Genomic DNA, 27605 nt, shown 5'->3' on the forward strand with positions numbered 1-27605 from the left:
GTATCTTCACATCTACTTTCTTACACACTTAAGTGGTCTACCAGCCCCTAAAACAATACATTCCATTTCTGAAGAGCTTTTAATTGTCCAGAAGTTTTTTACATAAAATCTAAATCTGGTTTTCCATAACTTTACCCATTTTTCCTGTCCCAGAAGACAAACATAGTAAAGTCTAATTAATTCCTCTCTCCCCTAACAGCTCTTCATATATTTGAAGCACAATATCATTTGACTACTAAATCTTTCCTTTAGGATAAACTTCTTCAGCTCCTTTAACCAGTCCTTTATGGCACACTCTCCAGTTCTGACATTCTTGTGAAGCTTCATTTTGTCTGTTCCTTTCTTAAAAACTGAACATAAGTTCTCCAGATACAGCCTTGCTGGAACACAGTGGATAAAATGATGGTCTTAGAGTCAAGAAAACTTAAGTCTCAACACTAAATCTGGGAGACCCTGTTAAGTAACTTTAAGCTCTTTTTGCTTTAACTTCCTCATCTGTAAAATAAGGGAGATTATAGATCACAGTACTGAGAATAAGGTCTGATTTGCATCTTAAGAAAATTATTTTGGCTGCTGGAAAGACTGTCAGTACAATTAGGTGGCTATTTCAAAATGGAGGGTAAAGAAGAAAGAATGATGAAAAGATATTATGGAAGTCATGAAAGACTTTGAATTGATATGGGATGTGAAATGGAAAAGTCTTGGTCAAAATTCAAAAGCCTGAGTGACTGGGAAACTCTCAATTTCTATTGAAACAGGTCATTTTGGAGGCAGGGGTAGAGAATGAGTAAAGAGCTTGAAAAACCTTCAAATGTTAATGATGACATTAATAGAAGCAACTACATAGGTGACTTTGGGAAAATCAAATTCCCTCTGCATTAATGTGAAATAAGGTGGATTAAGACCTTTCCTAGATCTAAAGTTCTAAGATTCCTTGGGCTTAATAATTACTGGGCTTTTCTCATTTTTATGAATTGTAGTGGTTCCAGTGCTACCTTGAGAAGGGTGGCTAAATCTGAGACTAGAATAGATCATGAGGACAATGCTGATGCCAGAAGGCAGAGAAACCCCCAGGCAAGAAAGGTGCCCACCCCACCCCCACCTTCTCTTCTGTTCTCTAGCTCCTTCTTCTTGTTAATACAAGCAGTCGTGCTATTTTAGCAGCAGGGGTAGACAGAGTGAATACATAGATAAACCCAGAATTTTCGTTTATACAGTATTGGAGAACCAACAGTAGGAAGAGATAGGTAGGTGTCCACTATTCCAGAAGCCTCCCACTAACTCGCACCACTCTTTCTTCACCTGAATGCGCGTACAAATCAGATGCCTCAAATTCTTCCCTTGGAATTAGAAATAGGCCTTAACAAGTGATTCATTTACTGTTCAAGCACAGGAGAGCCACCAAGGGGCTGTTTACAAATCACCTAAGTTTAACAAGAGTAATACCTAATGCTTGGAGATGCTAATTTTCTTTTGCTTTGTTTTTAGATTAACAAGCATTTATTTTCTCTCCTTTCAACCTCTCCCTTCCACATCATTCCTATATTAGTAGCAAACTTCTACCAGCTATATCCTACTGAATTCAGTCTTCAAGGCTCTGCCAGCGCACACTGTTATGGCCACATTCTTTGGGACTATAAAATCCTGAATGGCTAGCTGCTCTCTGATGGATAGAGCCAAAAGGCTCTAATGCATTTATCTCCCAATTCTACAACCTAAGTATCTTCCAAAAGGGATCAAAAGGGTTCACAGAAAGGGGCAACCAGGTGGTTCACTGGACAGAGTCAGGCCTGGAAAGGGGAGGTCCTGGGTCAAAGCTGACATCAGATACTTTCTAGCTGTGTGATGGACAAGTCATTTAATCTCCATTGCCTTGCCTTTATCACCCTTCTGCCTTGGAACCAATACACAGTATTCATTATAAGACAGAAAGTAAAAGTTAAAAAGAAAAGAGTTACAGGAACAATGAGTCTCTCTTCAAAAGATAAAGCCTAATGTTGGATCAGTGAGGGCACTGATTTCACTATGATTATTATTTGCCTCTGTATTTACCCATTCTATAATTTACACATAAACTTACTATTTCCTTTCTTTGCTATACCACAATGATTTGGGGAATAAAAACAAATACTATTTTGTATCAATAAAATCCCTTCCACACCCCTAACATCTCTGTAACCATCTATCCAGGTAGCCCTAGTGCCTGGATCACAGAGAGCTCAAAGGCTGGCATAGCTCATCTCTCCCATTTCTCAGAAATTTTGATTGAGGCAGCAAATAAGGCCTTATTAGTGAGGTGGCTCAAGCCACGAGGGCAGACCATGTCTGGAGGGGCAGACTGAGTAGATCTGCCTCTCTTGTGTTTTCTGGGACAAGAAAAGAAATAGAGGGGCCAAACTTGGCCCAGAAAGTACCTGCTCAAATCAGGGGAAGGAGCACAGAATAATGTTCTTTTTTTTTTTTTTTTTTTACATTTTTAAACCCTTAACTTCTGTGTATTGGCTCCTAGGTGGAACAGTGGTAAGGGTGGGCAATGGGGGTCAAGTGACTTGCTCAGGGTCACACAGCTGGGAAGTGTCTGAGGTCAAATTTGAACCTAGGACCTCCTGTCTCTAGGCCTGGCTCTCAATCCACTGAGCTACCCAGCTGCCCCCAATGTTCTTTTAATTAACATTTTTTTCTACAACTTGGAAAAAACACAGAGAGCCTGATGATCAAATGTATAGATGACACAAAACTGAAATAGTTAACAGATTGAAACTTCTGGACATGATTAACGGGAACATTTGTTTTCTGTGACTACACGTGTCTATAATGGGTTTTGATTTTCTTTCTTTCTCAATGGAGACAGAGGGAAGAGGTGAAAGGAAAAGAAGGTGGATTTCCATTGGAAAAAAATTTTAATTAAAAATATTTTAAGTAAAGACAACTAATACAATTAACCTTGTCTTTAAATCTGCACAATATTCTGCCTTCATTTTTTCCAGTCTTTGCCAGGAAAAAGGAAGTGTGTTTCATTATCCATTTCCAAAGCAATTCTTTCAATTAATTCCTGTTTGCTATGATTTTGAGAAATCTTTTCACCATTCTGACCAATTATACTCCAGCTTTTCAGTGGTGTTGAGAACAATACATGATGCTTTGACGTAAACAAATCACTCCAGCTGTGGCATAAGCAGGGAGGAATGCAGCAAGGGTATCATCTCCTCCCTCATTCTAGAACAGAAACATGATAGCTCTTAGAAAGGTTCAAATGTCACCTTTTCTGTGATGCCCTCTGTGCCCCAGCTCTCAGACTCACATAACATCTTCTTTGGGGCCTCTTATGCTCTGTTTTAGTTTATATACCAGTTATCTGTCTGCAGGTCACATTTTCCCTATGTTGTGATTGGACACGCAAACTAGGAGGGAGGCACAGGAAGTGACGCATATAAGTGACCCCTTTAAAAAGAGAGTTGAGTGAGTCAGGAGGTCTTTTGGAGAAGAAGGTCTTCTGCTAGAAACTAGGAAGGAGGCACAGGAAGTGACGCATATAAATGACCCCTTTAAAAAGAGAGAGTTGAGAGAGTCAGGAGGTCTTCTGGAGAAGAAGGATTCTGGAGAAGGAGGTCTTCGACTAGAGAAGGAGCTCTTCTGGTTCGTGGAGGAGAGCTGGCTGGGACTCTGAAACCTTGGCAAGACTGTTCTTAAAATCTTCCTTTGGAATTCCACGTGGTGAGTTTAAAGACTGAATCTTCCTGAACTTCTCTTAAAGAAATTCCCTTTAATAGAGACTCTGTGACCGAAGCTTTTGCTTCATTCACCTCTGGGCCTCTGGCCCTCTGACTCTCAGCTTGGTTTAATTAGATCTCCCTGGATTAACTAGGGGATTGTAGCAATTTAACTACTGTGTTAGATTCTTATTTCCTTATTTCTTCTACCTCTTCTGAATTGTAAATAAATTTACATAAAAGTCAATTTTGACTTGAGGTTATTCCTTAATTAGGGAATTTGGCGACCAAATCTTTAATATATTTGACCCCAAACCCCTTTTTTCCCCATTACACCTACAAGATCCTAAATTTCACCAGGGAATAAATAATGCCTCATTAATAATCTGCTCTGGCATGGGGCAGTGTTTGTTCTCTACATAGCAGGTAACTAACAATAGCTGTAGAACTGAATAAAATTTTCATCTTAAGGTTCTGAACTTCAAGTTCACCATGACTAAAATCCAATTCATTCTCTTTCCTCTAAAATATGCTCCTCCTTGACTTCCCTACTTCGATTAATAGTATTCTTCTTAGTCATTTATGTTCATAACCTCACAATAGTTGTTGAAGCTTCCTCTTTTCTGTCCTCTCCCCTTGCCTGATCTTGCCTTCCTCCACCCTCAACCAACAATCATCTAGTCATCAAGTGGCAATTCTACCTCAGGGACACAATGAATCTTCTCTCTCTCCCACTGCCACTACACTAATTCAGGTTGTTGCCATATGCCTAGACTACTGCACAAGCCCCTTAGCCAATCTCTGTTCCCACGCTTATCCTCTTCAATCCATTCCCTGGTTATGAAATTAATCTTAATGCACAGCTCTGATCACTTCACTGCTTTGCTCTAAAGTTTCCCATGGCTTCCTGTTGCCAAAAAGAATAATAAAGTAATTGCAGTGAAGTAACCTACTTTACAATCCCACTTCCTCAGAATCATAGATTCTGAGTTAGAAGGGACCAAGAGCCCGCCTACCTCAATCTGTACCTGAATAGAAGGAAAATAAAATTTATACTTATCCTCTAGATATCTCCTATCAAAATCAATATAAAGGCATTTAAAAAAAACCTAAACTAACCTCCATTTTGTACCCCTAAACTATATGGTTTTATTCTTAGGACAGAAAAATGTTCTTCCTAAACTTCTTTCCTAGTGAAAAATAATTCCAAGAAGAAAGTCATCAAAAGAAGACAACGTATATAAAAACCTAAGGCAATCTCACCATTCTGAAATACCTGATGAAGACACCTGAAAAATAAAGGGCTCTAAGCCTTCCCTTCATTTTCCACTGAAGCCAAGACCTTTCCTATGGGGAAAATCTTTAAATCTGAAATTTTCACAAGTCTGTCCTGTAGTCTTTAAACATCACCAGGCTGGAGTCACAAATGGCCCTTGTCATTCTCCACACTGCACAAGTCTCAAGTTTTCTATGTCTAGGACACCATCTATGAGATTCAAAAAGAGCTTTTAGGTTGGAAACTTTCATAGAAGGGAAAGCTTTGGGGGACCTAAGGCAACACTAACAATTCCTGTTTTCAACCAAATATTAAGTAAGTAGGCAGTAGATGCACAGCAGAGTAGAATATCATTAGCTCAGACCAGTGTTCTTGCCAATTGGCCTTAACTCTTTTATCTGTAAAATGAGAGGATGAAACTAGATGACTTCTGAGGTTCCTCCTAGCTTTAAATCTATGAACTTCTGATCTCTGTCTCTGGTAATGACAGTACTCTTATAGAGAGAAACTCTCTTCTGGCAAGTAGAAATCTGATCTCAATGGGAAACTGTAGATTGTTGGGTAGACAAGGTTCTGATTTCATCTGAAAACCTACAATTTTGTTTTACTTTATATATCTATAGTAACCCCCTTCACATCATTCCACCAATACTTGGAAAACAAGAAAGAGATGAACATCAGGTATATTAGCACAGATATATTTTTGATGGTGTGTGACAAAACCAAGAAGTGGATGATCATACAATTAACTGGTAAATTGGGACATGAAGATAAACCACTTATATAGATCAGATCTGGATCAACATTTTTGTTTTCCTCACCAGCAGGAACTTGGCAGTGGGGGAAGGGGTGGAGTGGGGTGGGAGAAGATTTGGATTTATTCAATGGAGCTAGATAACTATCCAAGCCCTCCATATAAAAACTAGCTGGTGAAATTACTATTTTCTTTAAAATATTGTGGATTGTGGAAACATTCTGGCTTCATATGACCAAGGGTCTTGGAAATGTGATCTTCCTTTCCCTGCACATTGAACCTCATCACATGAACACAGATTAAATGTGTCCCACTAACAGGCAGAAATGAGGAAAGAATGTCTAACAGAAGAGCTTTGAAGTAAGGTGGAGGACCTCCCAACACCAAGGCTTGCCCTAAATGGATCACCATAACGTAAGCACTGCCATGTGACACTTGACAATGAGCACACCAGGACCGCAAAAAAGAATGGCTTCAGAATGCATATAGCTATGTTTATTTAAGGATCCATTAAGTACAGAAGCAAAAACCAAAGCAGTTTCCCAGGCATACTCATGGATCAGGTCCTACTAAGGAACACCTTCTCATGAACTCTAGGCTCCAACCAAAGTGGACTCAGGCCTGATGCAAGGAGAAGCTTCCTAACAATTAGAGGAGAAACTTCCTAACAATTAGAGCTGATAGAGCGTGCATTGTCTACCAGTGGTAAAGGGTTTCTCCTAATTGGAAGTCTTTAACACAAAGACAAAGTGAACACTGCTGGGCATGTTATAGAGGAGATTCCATTCATATATGTTTGGGAAGTGGCTACTAAGATCCCTTCCAACTCTCCAATACTGACTGCTTGTTCAGGGTATAACAAGTTTCAGTTTCCTGCCTATGTACTTTAGTTCATAATGGTCCCTAATGCCTAGAATGACCAAACTCCTTCCTTTTTGCCTAATGCATTCCTACCCAACCTTTTACATCCTATGCCATAATAATACATGTATAACCCAGCCCAAATCACTTGCCAACATCGGGAGGGAGAAGGGAAAGGGGGGAGGGAGAGAGATAAGTTTGATCATATGATTTAGGAAAACTTGTGTGGAAATTTATTACAAGTAACTAGTAAAAAATACATACATATAAAGTTGCATGTTAATAACATGAAAAAATAAAATAAAGGAATTACACTAGGCAAAAATTAAAAAATTAAAAAAAAAAAGTCCTATGCCAGTATCACCTTCTCCATGATGGATCTCCCTGAGGGCTGGAAGGGAGATCTTATTCTTTCAGATCTTACCTAACACTTTCATTGCATGTTCATTTATATTTAAGCCATATTACTAATATTATGTTATAGTTATGTCATCTTTCTCCTCTAGTCAAAAATTCAGTGAGAGGGCATTGTCCCAAACCTAGCTCCCTTAGGGGCTTAACAGTATTCTGCATGTCTTAGATAATAATAGCAGCTTTCACTAATACAATGATTTAAGGTTTACAAAGTACATGATACCCATTATTTTCAGATTCTCACACACAGGCAGATAGTAGGTACTACCATATTAGCCTGAATATAATACGACCCTGAATATAATGCAATCCCAAGTATTTTGAAGGGTAACTCAAAAAGAGGAAACTTATTTTCTCCTTTTAAATTACAACTTTTTCTTAACTTGTGAATAATACAAGGTCCTGAAAACAGATTAGTTTTAATGGCAACATTTTTATTAAATATGTATTACTTTATATATAGATACTTGTGAGAAACTACCTTCCAATATTTAATCATGTTCTCCTTCCTCTTTTATTTCCTCATCTCCTGAAGTGGAAATGTCATTGCAGTCACCCTCTTCCCACAAAACACCATCTTCACTACCATCTCTACTGTTTGATATACAACATTTTTAAAATCCAAGCACAATGGACTGGGTGGAGATATTGTCCCAAGCAGTTTTCATCCAGTTCCCTAATACAGTGACTGACAGTTTATTTTTCCCAATGGAGTAAATTCATGGTTTCTGGTGTTATAATAAAAGGAGGCTACTACTATCTATTAGATGTAGACGAAGATGGAATATAGAGAGAGGGTAGGATGACACCTCTCTCCTTTATAACAGTTGCCCAGGCAGGATCCTTTAGGTCAATGGATGATATCCCTTCAGGACCCAACTGGGGTTAATTGGTATTATTTATGGGGTTCTTCAGCTGGGTAACGTAATCTGACTGCATGACTCCCTTCCCAAATAAACTCTGAATAATCAATTCAGGAAGGTACTTTAAAACTTTGAATATATTTGGCAAAGAAGGATGATGGCATAGGATAGAGGTATTGGAGACCCTAAATTAAACTGATAGTAATGAATCTCTAAACTGCAGGCAAATGAAGGAATCAAGATGATAGCTTCTCTCTGGTACAGCCTGGCCAGGGTCACACCAGAGCAGGCAAACTGCTGTGTAATCTTTCAGCTTCTTCTTCAGTAGATATTAGCCTAATCAGTTTGAGATATCCACCCTTTTTTTCCACCCTTTTCTTCTTCTCCTGCCCACTTCCTGGATCCCTCCCAGGCCCTGAGAGACCTAGATGACTAAGATGATTGACTTCCTAATATCTGGGGGCAGAAGAATCAGAGATGGTGGTCTGATACAGGTTGATGATGATACAGACAACACAGGAGAAGCTTGCAGGGTTGAGTTTGCAAGTCTTAATTTCCCCAAAGACCAGGATCCACTGATCTCCCGCCTCAGGGACAGGTAAAGAACCAAGAACCTCTGCCAGGGCTACCAACTGCCCTCTCCTGTCCGCATGCCTCTCTGGGAACATTCCAACATCCAACTGATCCACCTGTCAATCACCGAGTGAACTCCTAGCTCCCAGAGATTCAATATAACATTGGTCAACATCTACTCGTTATATTCTTTCTTCAAATGATCTTTGAATGGCTTATTAATTACTATATCTAACACTTGTAATTGCAACATCATTCCTCCTCACATTTCAGCAATTCTCTTCACATTCTCAGTCAGGTGACCCTTGTTATATTGAATCTCTGGGAGCCAGGAATCCACACTGTTGATTGACAGGTGGGTCCGTTGGATATTGGAATGTTCCCAGAGGGCCGTGAGGAAAGGGGAGAGAGCAGTTGGCCCAGGGTGGTATAAATTCCCTGGTAGCCCTGACTGAGGGGTCCTTTCCTTCCCGTGGACTGGAGATCTGTGGATCCTGGTCTTGTGGGATTGAGACTTGCTGAGCTCAACCTTGCAAGATCCTCCTGTCTTGTTCCTGATAACATCATCAACCTGTTCCCAGACCATCATCTTCTGATTCTATTGCCCCTATATATTAGGAAATCAATCATCTATAGTTATCTAGGTTTCCCAGGGCCCAGGAGGGATCCGGGAAGTGGGCAGGAGAAGAAGAAGTGGGTGGAAAGGGGTGGATATCCTGAAGACTGGTTAGGCATATCATCGAGCAAAAGAAGAAGAAGCTGAAACAGCAGCAGTTTGCCTACTCTGGTTTGGCTGTGGCCAGGCTGGACCAGAGAAGCTAACCATCCTGAGTCAATACCTGCCTACGGATCTGAGGGTTTATCATCATCCAAGTAGATAGGGTTTCCCAATCCCTCTTTCCTGTCCCAATATCCCATCTTTACTAAATACAGTCAAAGCCTTTTAAGTACCTTCCTGAAGTGGTTATTTATAGCTTCTCTGGAAAGGGAGATACGCAGTCAGAGACAAACCATTACCAAGCTAATAGAGCCCAATACACACTATCAATCAACCCCAGGTGGGACCTGAAGGGATATCATCCATTGACCTGAAGGATCCTGCCTGGGCACTGTTATAAAGGAGGGAGGTGTCATATCATCTAGCTAGGGCAAGCCTCAGTTGATCTTGCCCTAGCCACCTATCTGGGCTATCACTTTTGTCACACAATTTCCAGTGGTAGTATCCAGTTTGGGTTTCTCTCCTCTCTTATTTACATCATCTACATTTATTTTTATAACACCCTTGAACACATCCAGTACAAGCACTTCTCTCTGACACAGTAACACACCTGGATGCCTACCCCAGACCACATTTACCAATCTAACACAAGTTCTTCATTCATCCTTTTCCTGCACATGAAAGATCATTTCTGATGGTAAATTTTCCTTTGGTTCTGTTTTTTGCCTTAAAATTACATAAGGAGTCAGTTTTCACCTGTCAGCTATGACTGCAAGCATCACAGTCATTCTAGTTTTCTCATTTCCAGTAGTTTTAATCAACACTGATTTGGTGCTTTTAGTATTAATGGTGACGTTTGATGGAATATCAAAGCAAACAGGGATTTGATCAGCATGTCCCATCTGCTCCAGGAGACAGCCATGTTTTTTTACGTATGCTGAGGTACACGATACACAACTTATGGTTTCAAAGCTGGAAGTGCTCAAATATAGTGCAAATGTAACTTTCAAAGGTACATATTGGGGGAAAAAAACATCACACTATATTCCTACTAAAAAGGTACAAGTATTATTCCCATTTTACAGAGGACAAACATGAGATCCATAGGATAAATGATTTGCCCAACATCAAAATAAGTGGCAAAGCCAGGATTGAAACCCAGTTCTCATCTTGCTAAGCTCATGGTTCTTACCATACTTGGTACTGTAGTATGCTTCTCAAACACTAGTAAGTGGAAATAATTTATTTCAACTTACTATATATAGCTTAATCTTTTGCATGTTATCTCTCTGTTAGTCTTTGAGAGCAGGGATTGTCTTTGTATCCCCAATGTTTAGTGCAATGTCTGGTATGGCTTGGTCATACCTCTCTTAGGTACTTAATGCATTCTAGTTTATATGTAGTATTATTATGGCTGGTTATTGTCCTTTGTACTCAAAGAGGACCAAAATATCATTATGTCAGGGTCAATGTAGTGTGGTCAAAGTATTATATTTATTTATACAATGCCTCTTCTCCCATACTAAGCCTGAAGGGTCTTATCTGTGGTCTCTTACTTGTCTTCTCAAATGTCTGCCCAGTATAGGAAGTTATGTAGAGCAAAATTTTTTTTTAATCTCTTACCTTCCATCTTAGAATTAATACTACGTATTGGTTCCAAAGCAGAAGAGTGGTAAGGGCTAAGCAGTGGGGGTGACTTGCTCAGGGTCACACAGCTGGGAAGTGTCTGAGACCTCCCGTCTCTAGGCCTGGCTCTCAATCCACTGAGCCACCCAGCTGCCCTCTAGAGCAAATTCTTAAGGGGTATTATGGGCAGTATGGTATAGCACAGTGATGGTGAACTTTTTAGAGATGGAGTGCTGGGCCCTGCCCCAACCCCCCCTAAATGAGTGCTATGCTGCCCCCGACCCCCCATGGCATGATATGCTTCTTACTCCCATCAAATGTTGGGTGTGCCCTGTCCCCACCCTTACCCCACACAGGGGAGGGAAGAAGCTCTCTGATTGGGCTGCTGGGCCGAGGGGTAGGTAAAATGAGGAATGTCCTCCACAAGTGTAGAGAGGGGAAGGGAGTGGCCTGAGCACTCTGCTCCCCTCCAGCTCTGCTGCCGGTGAGTCTCCGACTTTACCCACTGTCCACTCCCACTGGCTGCTGGGCAAAGGGTGGGGGATGTGAAAAAATGTCCTTGGGCATGGTGGAGAGGGGGAGGGGAGCAGCTCAGCTCAAGTCCCTCTGCCTTTCTAGTAACAAACTGGGGGGGCCAGGGTACCACATGCCCACAGAGAGCACTTTTCACACCATCTTTGGAATCCATTCCATAGGTTCACCATCACTGGTATAGCAGATAAAGTGCTTGGCCTTGTGTCAAACTTTACCTCTAACACTGGTATAACCATTGTCATAATTAGACTCTGGGAGTTGAGAGTCTCACCTTGATTGACAGATGAAGACAGTTGGAGACATCAGAATGTTCCCAGAGGCCATGAGGACAGGAGGAAAGGCAGTTGGCCAGAAAGGATATAAATACCCTGGCCACCCTCTAACAGAGACCCTTGGACCCCTTTGTCTTTTGGGAACCCTTGGCTTGGCTTTGGCTGAGCTTTGTTTAAACTCTTGCCTTGGACATTTGATCTTGAACATAGATTGACCTGTGGGTCAGACTGTGGATCCTCTGATTCTCTCTGAATCCCTAGATATTTAGACACCTAAACCATCTCTAGATATTTAGGTATCCCGGGCCCGGGAGGGAGGGGGATTCAGGAAGTGTGTAGGAGAAGAAGAAGAGGGTGGTAAGCGTGGTATTTCCTGAAGGCAGTTGGGCTGGCAAACAACTAGCAGTAAGAAGCTGCGAGAAACCATCATCAATATTTGTGACATCCAAACGGATTACTTACTCTGGTTTGGCAGTGACCAGGCTGAGCCAGAGGAGGTGAAGAACAAGCCAGCATTACTGAACAGCCTACAGTCCTGAGGGATTATTGTCATAGATTTAGTGATAAAGTCTCCTATTCCCCAACCCATTCCTGATCATTTCTTTCCCTGGTATACAACATAGATAAAAGTCATTAAGTACCTTCCTGGAGTAGTTATTCCATCACCACTCTGGGGAGGGAGCAACACAGTCAGATGAACGTTATCCAAGGCTGATAGAGCCCAGTACCAATAATCAATCAACCCCAGGTGGGACCTGAAAAGGTTACCCATCCATTGACCTTTAGGGATCCTGCCTGGGCACTGTTATAAAGAAGGGCAGTTATTATAACATCCAGCTGGGTGGCAGGACTCGGGTGCCCCTGCACCAGCCATCTGGGAACCAAACCAAAGCTTCCTCAGATTATATACAGATTAATAACAACTATAATAATTAGCCATAATAATATTAGTAGCAATATAGAGATTATCCTCTCCCTTCTTTTTATAACACCATGGACAAGCAATTTAATCTGAGTCTGTTTCCTCATCTGTAAATGAGAATATTTGTGGTGCTAACCTTCCCAGAATTGTTATGAAGTTCAATGAGATATGTATGCAAAGTGCTCTGCAAACTTCAAATGCCATATGTCAGTTATTGTTGTTAAAAATATGATTCCATGATTCTAGAAATAAATTCCTGGTCACACATTTAACAAAAGGCTACTGGAACTGCTAACGTTGCTCCTAGAGGATGCTGGAGGCCAGATGTGTTTCTCATGAGAGCAGGGGTTCCTAAACTGGAATCTATTGATATTTTTCAAAGGATGTATGAATCCAGGGCAGCTAAGTGGCTCAAGGCCAGAAAGTCAGACCTGGAGTCAGGAGACCCTATTCAAATTTGAACTCAGACACATCCTAGGCTATGTGACCCCAGGCAATTGTCTAGCCCTAATTGCTCTTCTGCCTTGGAATTGATATATCAATTCTAAGATAGAAGGTAAAAGTCAAAAAAAAAATCAATGATTCTGAATAGGAAAATATTTCAGTATGTTTTCTTTCTAATCCTATGTATTTTATTTGATGCATTTAAAAACATTATTCTGCTGAGGGGTCCATAGGTTTCATCAGACTTTTAAAGAGTTCCAAAAACATAAGAAAGCTTGGGAAATTAGGATCATGCTTACATTTTAAAATGAATTATTTGCAAGCCAAAATAAACTGAATCTGAACAGTAGTGATTTTTCATTATGTTTTCATTCTGAAAATTCAGAAACAAGTCCAAGCAGGTGAGAAAGCACAACACACCTAACCTACATGAAAGAAATAGGTTTTGACAGATGGATAACTTCAAATCATTTATTTATGTAATAGTAACATCATCAAGCAAGCATCCACTCTTGTAATCAGATAGTATCATACTAACTCTGGTTACCATGTTTTCCTAGCCTTTTTAAGGGAAGTTAACATGGATAGTGTAGTCCATTATTTCTTCTTTGCTATAAGCTACTTGGTTTTCTATAATGCCTCATTTCCACTTTGGCTCCAACAATCATTCCAAAGTGCTAAGGACAGTGTGCTCCTTATTAACTGGCATGGGAGGACAATGGGTTTATCCCCTGATGCTTCATAAGCCAGAATTGAATACTTTCTCATGGAGATAGGAAAGCTTTTCTGAACGTGTCCGTCTGAATAAAGGAAACCATTCCCAGAAGGCCAGCTCCACCACAGTGTAGCCCATCCTTTTTAGCTGCCTTCTCTTCATGTTATGCAGCCCCAGCAGGTGCCTGGTACCAAAGCAATACTGGTTCCTATTTGTTACCTGAATGGCCAACTTTGATACTCCTGCCTGTGGACCTGTTAAGGAACACAAGCTGGCCACTTCTGAGGTTCCAACACTGGGCAAACAGCCAGCTAAAGGCAGTAGCTTCTTCTCTACCGCTCCTGGTTTCTCATTGGCCTCTGCCTTAGCCTGATGATGTCTGTTTGATTTTCCCTTTAACAGCCGAGTCATCAAATCATCTGTAAGACTAACTCCCATATGTTTCAGGTGAGTGTCAGTCATATCGGTCAGTATGACTTCTTGGTTAAAAGGGAGTGGTTTATTATTGACATCAAGATGAACTTCTAAATCAGATGATCGTGTATGAGGCAAAATCATATGATGTTTGATATACTGAGGACCACCTAAAATAATCTGAAGTAAAGAGAAAGCTTCTAGGAATTCTGGTTTGGAGGTCATATCTTGTCTTGCTAAATTCCAGAGAAGTCCTGCCCCCTCTTGCCGTAGCTCAGCATTAAGACGATTGCCTCTGTAATCTGGGCACTCAATCCCCACAGCACCATCAAGCGTGAACAATTCTTTGGTGAGCTCAAACTTACTTCTCTCCTGAGCTAGCCTGACAAATTCTGGACTTAAGGCAAAATTAAGAAGATCTAGTGGAAAGCGTTCAGCAAATGCCAAGCCTAGCAAACTGGTGAACAAGTGGTCAGGGAACTTTCTGAACTCGGGCATCTTTCTGTGAATCTCAACTATCAGACTAGAATAAAATTCTTCTACATTAGGTGGCTCATAATTCAAAGTTCCAAAAGACCACAAAATTTTGGCCACATCTTTGCTCCGACAATATGCCATCCTGGGAGGCAATGAAGCAGCTACAGCATTCAGGAATCTTTCATCCAGAAAGCGTAAAGCTGAGCAGGCTAGAGTTAAGTGCATGACACCCTGGACCCCCATAGAAGGGATACGCTGAGGGGCAATCTGTCCAAACTGCTTCATGAAATCTAGGTGATCAACATGAGTAAATCGAAACATTTTAAGTATATTCACTAGGGCATAGTTGCTCAAATGTTCCATCTGAGCACAAACTTTATCCCCAATTTTGCGCATGACATACTCAGAAAGGCTGCTACTCGATTTGAAGAATCCTAAACAGACTGTGCCAGCCTCTTCTAAACTAAGTGAATCCAAATACTTGAGAACCAAAGATTCTAGTTTCTGCATTAAATCCTGGGGCACTTGCCGACCTTCACCAATAATATAAATTAAGTGTACCAGCTGGGACAAGGACAGATCTTTCCAATGCAAGTTAAGGTAACTGTAAAATATCTTTAAAAAGCATGGTACATTGTAGCCTAAGCACCGCCACAGGTCAGCCACCAATAAAAGCTCATTTAGGTTCATATCCCATACCCGACGACAAAATTCTCCTTCATATTTAGCTAGTATTGGGTGGGAATAAGGAATCCTCAATCGAACAAATGCTTTCAAAATACCTATTAGGTCCAAAGTATCAAAGAGTTTTATGTTATTCAGGCTTAAACGGCACAGTATTGTAAACTTGATATTGGACAAGAGTGCAGAATGCTGCTCCAAGGGCAAAGAGCTCAATTTGCCAAAATAGTCAGTGATGGTTTGGGGCTGAAGATTACTTCGCAATACTGTCACTTTGTGCAAAATCAGTTCACCCTCTTTAATGGACAGGACCTGCCCAGCCTCAGATGTATTATAACTGTGATGCTGGTACTCAGGTCTGAGCTTGAGGAAAACTCTAGGGTCTTCGAAGGAGTCAAAAGTTTCTACACCAACTTCTTGATCATCATCTTTCATAACCTCCAGGCTGCCAGGATGTACCACACTAGGCTGAGGAACCGAAGGCTCACTGGTCTCCAAATCCAAGAAAGCATTTTTGATCGTTGGCATTATTCGAGAAGAAGGGACACAATAAGTATTCTGGATTTGTTTTTCAGTAATGTTGGTACTGTCCTTTTCTGGAGGATCTTGTTCACCATGTCTTGTGCTGCTATCTCTGTTCCTATAGGCCACTCTTTTAGTACCAGTATAAGCGAAAGGATTGTACAATACTTGGTAACCTGGAGGAGTCAAGAGTTTTAGAGTGGCAGAAGCTTTGGGTTTAACGTTGATCTCTTCAGGGTTCTGAACACAATCCTGTGGGGTCTGAGTGGGCCATTTGTCCCTGGTTTGGTTCTCAGCTGTGGTTGAGAATGTAGATATCCTGCAGATCTTGCTTGGAAATCTTCGGCATATTATCACAGTAGCCATGGATCCCAAGTAACTGGGCCAGAATTGGTGTCAGGTACTGAAAAAAGGGTAGATGAAGAATGAGTGGCTTCCACCTATTGTGGTGGACTTAAAAAAAAAACAAAACACAGAAACCAACCCACAAAAAGTGTTTCAATTACAACAAATCTGGCTGAAAGTAAACCACCACCCAATCAATTGGCAATAATGTTAAGTTTTATTTAACTTCTGCACCAGCTTGTAAAAAGGATGACATAAAAATACTCTGTACAAAGTCATGGTAGATCCCAAAGGAAAATGATAGATGAATTTACAGAAGGAAATTCTGAAGAATTCAGGAAAGGAGATGGAGGGGAAAGAAGAATGGTTCCGACTCTCCTCATTCAAAGAAAGAAGTAATGTCTGACCAAAACAAAACTTCTTAACTTCAAGCCCAGAGAACAAGTATGAAACCAAACTTCCTCTCAGACATGTGAGAACAAAACAGCTGCCAATTCCATGTTTGGAAAGATGTAAAAAGGTGCTATTTGGGGATAAAAAAAGTTGTCTCAGGAGCAACACAAACTAGAAAGTAGAATACAGCACAGTATTTGACTACCCTACCAATGTGGTAGTCACAGTGCCTTGCACAGGGTAAGTGCTCAATAAATAATAAAGTGCTCACTGACTGACCAGAGATCTCTGTTCTTGGAAGTCAAGGAGGTCCTTTTCTTTAAGGAAAACAATTTATTCTAGAGGGTCATTGTTCCAACGCTCCAGGATGCTCTTCACCAATCCAGGTGAGCTGTGACAGCATCTGAACATCCAATGAGGAAATATGTAACTGTCACCTGGGCTCCAATTCCACTAAGTCACAGGGCACGAGTACTCTCAGTCTTATTTCCCAGAATCAAGCTCTGTTCCCAATGGAGAATGTCTGTCACATCTTTGTTTCAAAGAGCAGGGGCTGTTCAGCTATCCCAGTGGAAGAGGTGGAATATGTCTGCTTACAGCAAGTCAGATGTCGATCAATTACCACTTTTCCTTAGCATAATTCTCATTCCCAGGAAAACCTGTTGCACTCTAGGCTTTCCTTAAAAGCTCCTCCTCCTTCTTCTTCCACTGAAGAAACTCTATATGAGAGCCATATGACATCCAGTAGTCAGACAGGCCAAAGCCAAGAAACGAAAGCTATTAAACAGCAAGAAGTATTCACCTTAGTGGGGAAGAGTGAATCTGTTATAGACTTAGTGGGAGGGAGGTTGCTTACAAATGACACTCTTTGAAATCTGAAAGTAAAAAGGACCTTGGTCTGGAATATTCCTCTTTTAAGGGTCATGTACACATGACCCCATAAGTCAGGAGAAGGCAAACTCTTGGCTTTATGCAACAAGTCCCTGCTGGTGTGAGACAGTATTACAGGGGATGCAGATTATGGCAGACAATCCTGCTGTTCTATCACTAAAATAGAATTCTTCCCCACAACATTCTTGTTGTACCTATTCTAGATCCTGGTATTCTTAGTCTGTGCAGAATCTGTGGGAATAGGCATTGTATCCAGGTAAATCTTAAGCACAAATAAGCTACCTATTATTTGGCAAGTTTGAGGTATGACATGTCCTAGTTATTCAAATCATCTGAGTTACCACATATACTATACCTAATTTTCAAAAAAATTAGAATATAGCACCCATCACACTAAAATTACATTGAACATAACTGAATTTTTGATAATGCAAATGGCTCTTGGACCTTGCAATGGCTAAAAAATCCAGGAATACTAAAGATGAACAGAAGGACCACGCAGGAGATATCCAGGTGACAGAAGGCCAGAAAACCAACTGTTATTTAACTATCCACACATGACCGCACTTTATTGCTGACCAAATTTATTACAGTGAGATTCTGGAAGTTGAGTGGCTTCAGGAAAAGCATAGTCACTTTTAGTGGTCAAGAAAACATCCCAGAGAGCAGGATTATCAGAGTTGGAAGGTTTGCTGCTTACCTCAGTTCTTACTTTCCTGTTAAAAGGCAACACAACATATTAGACAATCAACCAAAGTTAGCTCTTGCCTTATTGTTTCTGAAAAGGTGAAGGGAAGTCTCAAAGCGTCATATTCTCAGTCTCCAGACCGAATGTTTCACAGTTTAGAAAATAAAAAAAAAGAAAGTTCATGGGCATCTATTTATTTTTAGACACATACAAGAAGACAGACTAATTCACAAAACATTTGAAACTTGAATTTCTAGTCATGAAAAATCTGGTGCTTAATAGAATATAATAATTAATAATATAATAATTCAAAATGAGAGAACATATACTTTGTTCCACAATGCCATATTTACAAAGCAACTTATCAGCAAATGGAAAGGAATATAATAACCCCACAATCTTGCTTCCCTCTTGCCCCTTTGGATCTCTACCTATACTTTGGGGCATTGCAAAATTTACACCTCTATCATAAAATATTTTCTAATTATTCTATTTTCAATCTTTTCAGTTTCCTTTGAATTAAAAAAAAAACAAAACAAAGAAACAAAACATGTACTCTAAATTTTTCTACCACGCAGTCTGGATACTAACGAGTGGTAAAATACACAAGTGTACTGGCCTGCATCTGTGGATATGTATAGTCAGAAAGATCCAAAAGGATGTATCCTAGCTGATGAAATGTTATGAAATAAGGTATTCAGCAATCCTGCTTGATTTTCTCTAATCAGAAAAAGGAAGACTGAAATTTAAATTGGTTCTTTATATTTTATTTTTTTTGAGGGAGGGTTTGATCAGATCACTGTAAAGTTACAGTGCCATTTTTTTAAAAGCATCAATAAATTATGAATTTTTAAATGCAGTGTGCAGAATGGTACATGAATATGATGAAATATTACTTTTCTATTAGAAACAATGATTAGGGGGTTGCTAGGTGGCAGTCAGGAGGACCTGGATTCAAATCTAGCCCCATAAACTTCCAAGCTGTGTGATCCTGTGCAAGTCACTTAACTCCAATTGCCTAGTCCTTACCACTCCACTATCTAGGAATCAATTCTTAGTATACTTAGTATCAATTCTAAGACAGAAACTAAGGGTGAAAAAAAAGAAAAAAGAAACATCGAATAGCAAGGATTCAGAAGCAAAGTTAAGACTTACTATATAATGATGCAGAGAAAACAAGGAAGATTAGGAAAACAATATAGATAATCACGATAAGAGTATAAGGAAAAAAACAAAAACCAAAACTGAATAGGCTATTTAATTCCAGTGACCAGGCTGGGGGCCCTGAGGAAGAGATGAGAAGATGCATCTCACCCTCCTTTGTAGAGGTAAGGGACCATGACTGTGGCCTATTTCATCTACTGTCAGATTAGGGTGGTTCATTTTGCTAAACTGTTTTTTTTTTTAATTCTTTGATATAAAGGATAGATGGTTTGGGTAGGGAAGGAAGAGTGATTATTTATGAAAATAAAAATAAAATTTTTGATATAAAAGCAATGATATTACTATTTTTTAAAATGCAGTGTTGTAAAACTAAATTCAATTCTCCAAGCATGAAATATTGAAGGGAGAGGACAGCAGGACTACCACTTTCCTCATTCTACCCTTTATATCTCTGTTAATGCCTCCTGAGATCATATTAGATTTTTGGTAGCTAGGTCCAAATGAGCTCAAAGCCCATTAAAAGTGGGGGTTTTTTGCATTAACTTCTATCCAGCTATTTAAAAAAAGTTTTTTAAGCATAAAAGGGGCAGCTAGGTAGTAGAATAAATAGAGTGCCAGGCCTGAAGTCAGGAGGTTCTGGGTTCAAATATGACCTCAGACATTTCTTAGCTATGTGACCCTGGGCAAATCACTTAGGCCCAATTGCCTAGTACTTGCTATTCTTCTGCCTTAGAATTGATATTTAATATCAATCCTAAAACAAACAATAAGGATTTAAAAAACAAAATCTAAGCATAAAGCTTTATATTCAATAAGTTTCACTTTGTTTTGTCTTATAGTTCTAGCATATTGAGAGATTTTTTTGACCCCACTTTGTCAGGCTTTCCTTCATAGTCTGGTGTTATCAGCAAATCTGATTAACAAGTCATTTATGTCTTTATCCAAATCAATGATAAAAGTACTGAATGGAATAGAACTATGGATAGATTCTGAAGCACTCCACTACAGACTTAGACTTTTGTTGATACAGCTCGCCTTTCTGGATCCACATTGGGAAATATATTGAAAATATATTAACAATTCACATCTATACAGTACTTTAAGATTTCCTCACAAAAACCCTGTAAAGGGGGCAGCTGGGTAGCTCAGTGGATTGAAAGCCAGGCCTAGAGACAGGAGGTCCTAGGTTCAAATCTGGCCTCAGACACTTCCCAGCTGTGTGACCCTGGGCAAGTCACTTGACCCCCACTGCCTACCCTTACCACTCTTCTGCCTTGGAGCCAATACACAGTATTGACTCCAAGATGGAAGGTAAGGGTTTAAAAAAAAAAACCTGTGAGATATACAATGGAAATAAGATTATCTCTCCTTTATACACAAGGAAATCTAGACCACAAGAAATAAGGTGGTTTGTCTACAGTCTAGGAAATGTCTATCAAGTTCTGAACTCAGATCTCCTGACACCTCCAAGTTCTGCTCTCTATCTACTATCTTAAGTTGCCTCTGACAAGGAAACTGGGTTATAATTAACTTAACATTCTGATTCTGCAGTTCCAATCTTCTGTGAAAGGCTGTCAGGGACACTCCTCTGCACCCAAGCAGGTGGGGGCACTTGACTTTTGTTCTCCATTCTAAACATCTGCTGAGGGGTCTGACTTAGACCTTTCTTCTGGACAAGGATACAGTCAGCAAGTTACCGGGGTCTAGAAGGATCTATTTCTAGAGCTACATTTTCAAAATGAATTTGGCTACAAAGCATTTTAGGAATTGAAATACAGCTAAGGCCCCACCGTTGTTGGTTGGCACAAACTGGTGGTAGGAAATAAAACAGATAATGAGGAGCACTTGGGGTTTTAAAGCAAAAATAGAAAACTAAATCTATTTTCATACAAAAAATGAGGCATGCATCTTTTAATGAATGCATTACTTATTTTTAATGCATTCAATTTCATAGTTCATAATCTGGAGGGGGAAAATATTACTTACACCACTATTTTTCTCATTAAACCTATGTTCTCTCTATCAGAAATGCTTTCCTAGAGCAACTAAATGAGCATTACTTCTTTATGTTTCAGTGGGAAATGCATCCCTATGTCCAGGCTTCTCAATTGTGACCTGAATACTGTTGAAAAAACAGAGGTGAGAAAAGGGAATAAGTAGAAGCCAAGCAAGATGTGACAAATGGTTAAGGTGAAACAGTGGAGAAAGAGTATGATGGAGAAGAGACCACAAAAAAAAGAAAATCTCTTGAGCTGTTTGGTGACAAAAAAATCTCAAGCACAGAACTTTGGAAGCAAAACAATCAGTGCCTTCATTTTTTCCGATCTCTGGAACCTGACATTTGGCTAAGCTTCACAGGACCCTCTCACCTTTACCCAACATCTACCTGCACTGCTCACTCAGAACAACTTCCTCAGTCAAAGTTCCCCCCCTCCCCCTTCATTCTACTAATGTCCATCTCATTCCCTAGGGACCTTTACAAGAGCCATCCTCCAGGATCTGGACATCACACTATTTGGTGAAGTCACTTTGTAAGTCATTTGGGAATATGGTGATTTCATGAAAATAAATGCTTCTTCCCTCTCAGCAAGAATGCTGCTAGTCTGAGCAAAGTGTAGCTGCTTCTTTCATACTGTCAAGGAGAAGGCCGGAGTAGGGCAGGGAGGCAATACTGACTGACTAAACTGCCTATATTACACTATCAATATAGTCACTATATGATCACCAGGAGATCTTAAATTGCTCTAACTCTGGTATTTGATGTTTCTAGGAGAAAGGCTTGCCTCTCCCCTTACTCAGATGAAAATTATTTAGAGATGCTAAAAGGTTTGGCACTTTACATTTTCCTGAAAACAATGAACTAGGAACAGAACCAAAAAAATGGGTCTCTATTTTTGACTCTGCAAGTATTTTATCATGGAATGGTGGGGTCAGATACTAGGTTTTATTTAAGCTTCTCCAGCTACAATGTTAACCCTACTTTGAATACACACCATGGATACTTAAACAGCAATTGTCTTGGAGAGTCAAACGCCAATGAAGAGAATTTTGGGCAAGAAATCTTCTCTCCTCCTTGGGCTTCACTGTTGGGCACAGTAAAACACGAACACTTCTGCCTAGAAGGTCAAATTATATAGCCAGGAAGTTTTCCAAATTTGTCCAAGCTAATTAGACAATCACCTAAAAAGTTGGGTCAAGCAAAAAAATTGGGCAGCAGGTCCTCTTCTCTCTACTCCCTTTTTGAAGAGTTTAAAAAATATCTGGACAATAGAAGTTTTCTCTTATGTAAAATGAAGATGATCATTCAAGTTCCTTCTAGCTCTAACATTCTCTGAGTCTATGTGTAAGAATACTTCATACATCATCTTAATAGAGTGGGACAGGGAGGTCATAATTAAAAGATTTAAGAGTGCCATCTACTTATGCTGCTACAGGTCACTGAAAATTTGGGAAGCTTGTCCTAACACTAAGAAAATCCCTGGTGAGATCAAAGATATCAGTTATCACTTTTCAAACAGATATTCATTTATTCTTCCCTGATTTTCCAACAGTGAGGATGTCATTGCAACAACTAGCTCTCTTTTTCCCAGAATGAGCCATTTCAGTTATGGGATCAAGAGCTCTAATATACAAGATTTCTAGCACCACGTTTCCTTTGATACTAATGTGGTTTAACCTAAAAGCTTGCCATAATTTAATGGACTTACAAAGAAGAAGGGGAAAAAAAAAAGAAACTGATCAGAGGAAGAAAACTATGCTGTAAAGGAAATAGAACTGCACTACTCTGAAAAGCTGGCTCATTTACAGTCACATAATATTCCAATTCCATTTTATGGCCACAAGGTGCCAGTAATTCTCCTTACTCTCCCTCTTTTTATTCTCTATCTCCTTGCTGTTTACAGTATCATCACCTACATTTTACACAGAGAAAGAGGAACTGAAGGTCTAAGGAATTATAAGGGGTTAGGTGGAAGGACAAAAAGAAACTCAGGCAATTAGAGCTTTATATTGTCAGGACCCTTATTCAGAGTCCCATTCAATAGCCCCAATATACTTCACTAGTTATTCTAGATTGTTAGTCAACAGCTTTCAGAGCTGGGTGCAAAAATAAATTCACTTGAATCCACTTTAGTGTCCTATCAAAGGATGGGGTGAGGCATACTTACTTCCCCAAAGAGAGAGGAGAAAATAAATAATAGGGCAGCCCCTACACATAGGCATGGAAAGAACTGCCCAGGAAAGCCAGAACCCATCAGAAAGGAGGCTCCATCCCTCACCAGCACTGGTTCTGTGCTCAACCACAGGGAAAAAAACAAAAATCTTGGGAGAATAATGCAGACAGTTCTGCCAAAAAAGACCAGTATGTCAGATAAGCATGAAAACAGAGAGGAATGGTGAAGAGGTACAAGACATGATTATTCTACCAATTCTCAATTATTCCTATTATCTTTTTGTTAATTCTGAGATAAAAGGTCATATTGCCCAGCTAGGCTTTCCCCTCCCCTCAATAGGGCACTTGCTTTCTTCTTAGAATGGGATTTTGGGTTTTTAAAAAGAAAATTCGTCATTTCTACTAACTGTCAAAAGGGCGATGAGACATTAAAGCAACCTCACTCTGAAATTCTGCATCACGTGCCAACTAAGGACCAAGGTTTTGAGGGAGGGAGGATGGAGGGGAGTGGTTCCCTAGGGCCGCGCATAGGCCTGAAGAGGATAACTCAAGGCCAAAACGCCTAGCCAAGCCCGCACCCCATTTCCCCAGGGTGCCAAGAAACTGGGCAGCTGCTTATATAAGAAAGCCAAAGGTGCCCCCGGGTGACTGGAGGGGGTTCTAAGACCCGAGCTGGGAGCAGGGGGAGGGAAGGGAAGTTGTCTCGATGAGCCAGACAATAGAGAAGGAGCCCTTTCCAACTCTGTCCCGGGAGTAGGGATCTCCAAGCCCCACGGTTTCCCGAGGGATTCTCAAGTTCACGCCCCGCCCACAGTAGCTTAGGTATCTCAGTGCACCGTACCACCTGAGGGAACGCAGGGAATCCCAGCCCCGCAACCCCGCTTCCCAGAGCCCAGAAACACGGCTGCCTCCATTCGCTACCCAGCGTCGGAATTCCCAAGCCTCGTCCACCGGAGCACCGGGGGCTCAATCTGCGCCGGGCCCGGGACCACGACGTCACCAGCTCCTACTAGCTCCGTGGCAGTTACAGGCAGCCAAGAGAGAAGGGTGTGCACCTCTCCGGAATCGGCCACGACACGACGTGACACCGGAGAACGAGGATCTGCCTCCACCTCCCACGCCCTGAGCACTCACCTGGGCCAGGCGGGCCGAAAGGGTCACATCAGTTCCCCGGGCGCGCGGGCGGGCGGTGGCAGCAATCAGACCTCAGGCGGAGCGGCTCAACCACTTCCGGCCAGGGGCGCCGCTCCACTTCCGCCTGGCGGGCGTTACGGAGGCTACAAAGGCTCAAATCTGGCCAAATTCTCCTTCGCGTTCTGGATCAATTTCTTTGCCGCTTCCGTTTGCTGCGCCAGAAGGTCCGCGAGGGGTCGTGGCCCTCTGCATTTTTTTTTTTTTTTATTAATTAAAGCAACGGGACCTAGATGCTTAGGTCCAAGTTGGCATTTTGACTAGAAAAGGATGATGCGGCTGTCAAAGTAGGGCTGGAAGGAGGATGGAGAAGACAGATTTGTATCCACTGAATACTTAGCATTCCATCCATGCAAGGGCAGCCAAAGCTAGGAAGAGTAGCTGGATGGCACTCAGGCTCCTAAAGACAGGCTCAAACATTGGGCCGAAGCTAATAAATGAAATTCAATAGAGATAATTGCAGTCTTACACTTGCGTTTGTTGTTGTTGTCTACTTCCTAAGTACAAAACTGGGGAGGTTTTATTCCCTAGGGAATTCTGCCTGAAAACTATGCTAGGGCAACTAGGTAGCACAGTGGATAGAGCAGGTCTGGAGTTGGGAGCTCTCCGGTTCAAATGTGGCTTCTGACATTTCTTAGCTGTGTGACCCTGGCCAAGTCACTTAATTTACCTAGCCTCTGCCACTCTTCCTTCTTTGATACTAAGGCAGAAGGTAAGGATTAAAAACCCCCAACTATCTGATGATGTTAATGCTGTACAAGCTCAAAATGAGACAACACTGTGATATGGCAGCCCGCTAATGGGATCCCAGATTGGGTTGAGAGGTATCCATAGATAAGGAGGGAAATGTCTTTCTGTATTCTGCACTGGAGAAAACACACCTGGTATTTTCGGCTTGCTTCTGGGTGCCAGACTTTAGGAAGGTTACTGATAAAATGAAGAACGTCCAGAGGGAGTTAGCTTTATGCCAACAAAGCTGAAAACCCCACTCAAAAACGGAAAAGGGAATTCTGGGTACATGGTAATAGCAAGTCAGTCAAAAATTAATAGGTGGCAGCAGAGATCCTTAGAGGAATTATAGAGACCAGACCAGACACAGATCAATGAGCAAAAAAAAAAAGAAAAGAAATAAAAAAAAAGAATAGCTCAATAGGACCACTCAGAAGTCCACAACTGGATGACACTTGCCAGGCTGTCCACATGATCCAAAGGGATGCCACCTTAGTACAATTTGCCTTGCCTGTGCATGTGTTTCCCATGTATATGACCTTTCCATGTGTGCTTCTTGGCTGTGTTTCCTATATAGATATTCCTTCTCCCACTGATAATAGGAGTCTACTCCCATGTGTGTATGTGGGGGTGGGGTGGGTCATTCATGCTATATTGTTTAATTAAATGTCTTTAGCTTTGAAATAGTGTGTTTGGGGGCTAATCAGTTAAAAAGAAGGGTAGAAAGCTGACAAGGAGTTGTGTTTCTGAGTGGATGCTGTCTTATGAAGCCCACCTTGAACTTGAGCTAGTTTATTTGTTTTTGGTGGAGGGAAGGGAAGAGCAGCTCCAAACTGGGTTTGGTCTGGGATATATAGATCATTACCCCACTCTTCTTAGATATCTCTTGATGTTTCCTTCTTCTCATGTTGAGAGATTGGTAGGGGAAACAACTACTTACACACATCCAGGCATTCCATAGCCTAAAAAATCCTGGCACTCCCTCAAGCTATCATCCTATGGCTCTTCTTTCCTTGCTGAACTCTTAGAAAGTCATCTATGCCACTGCCTCCTCCACTCTTTGCAGTCTGGTTTCTGACCTCACCCCTGAATTGAAATTCCTCCACTAAAAATCATGGGTTAACTCTTAACTGCCAAATCAGTTGGTCTTTTCTCAATCCTCTTCCTCCCTGACTTTTCTGAACCTTTCAACACCACTGCACATCCTCTCCTCAAAGCTCTCCCACCCTTGGCTTTCTATGATGCTACTATCCCCTATAACTGGTCTGACTGTTCTTTGTTATTTTCTTTCCCTGGGTCATCCTCCTCTTTATACTTCCTAAAAATACAGTTATCTTCCAAAGTCCTTTTCTAGGCCCTCTTCCTGGATGATCTCATCTACACCCTTGAGGCCAAATTATCTGAGAACACAGGATTTATAGCCCAAAGGGACCTTAAATCAACTACTTCAATGCCCTCATTTTTATAGATGCTAGGTGGTATAGTAGATAGTGTCAGACCTGGAGTCAAGAAGGCTTCTCTACCTCAATTCACTCTTTGCAGTCCTTACATACCATTTACCTCAGTTCCTCATCCCTAAAAATGAGTTGATTGAGGAAATGGCAAACCTTTCCAGTATCTTTTCCAAGAAAACCCCAAATGGAGTCAAGAAGATTCTGAAAATGACTGAACACATAGATAAGAATGCTTGGTCTGTAGTCAGGAAGATCTGAGTAAAAATGTGACCTCAGACACTTGCTAGTTGCATGACCCTGGACAAGTCACTTATCTGTCTCAGTTTCCTATCTATAAAATGGAGCTAATAACACCTACTTCACAGGGTTGTTGTGAAAACCAAATAACATTTGTTAAGCTTGCTCCATAAATGCTTTTTGCTTTCCCCTTTGCTTTATAGCTAAAGAAACTGAGGCCCAATGGCAATTAAAATTAAAGTGACCATATCTTCTCCCCAGATTCATCCCCTTCACACATACATCCCAACTGTCCCTTGGTTCTAATTTTCCTATGTTTGTTGATAGCATCACCATCTTCATAGTCTTTCAGGAGTCATTTTTTCCTTTTTTCTCTTACCTTCCATACCTGCCCCCCTCCCACCCCCATTGCCTGTCAATCCCAACTCTACAATATCTCTCATGGCCACCCCCTAATCTTAACCCTAAGTGAAGCTCTCATGGCTTCTCATCTGCACTATTATAATGACCTACTTTTAATTTGTCTCTTTCTGCATTCCTTCCCTTCTACAATGTGTCCTCACGCA

General features: G+C 40.9%; 2 protein-coding genes across 4 annotated transcripts in view; both read right to left on the bottom strand.

Annotated features, from left to right (window-relative positions):
- Nucleotides 1–25226, bottom strand: part of UBOX5 (U-box domain containing 5) — a 46544-nt gene extending 21318 nt beyond the window's left edge. For all 3 annotated transcript variants that reach the window (XM_044680332.1, XM_044680331.1, XM_044680333.1), the window contains exon 1: nt 24563–25226. The gene's annotated coding sequence lies outside the window, so the exon portion shown is untranslated. The remainder of the gene's footprint in view (nt 1–24562) is intronic.
- Nucleotides 13425–16142, bottom strand: FASTKD5 (FAST kinase domains 5). The gene has a single exon (XM_044680330.1). It carries the CDS (start codon nt 16140–16142, stop codon nt 13707–13709), a length of 2436 nt encoding a protein of 811 aa, XP_044536265.1. The 3' UTR covers nt 13425–13706.
- Nucleotides 25227–27605: the final 2379 nt, after the last annotated feature.

This window comes from Gracilinanus agilis, chromosome 6, assembly GCF_016433145.1.
Source record: "Gracilinanus agilis isolate LMUSP501 chromosome 6, AgileGrace, whole genome shotgun sequence".
NCBI classification, from domain to species: Eukaryota; Metazoa; Chordata; class Mammalia; order Didelphimorphia; family Didelphidae; genus Gracilinanus; species Gracilinanus agilis.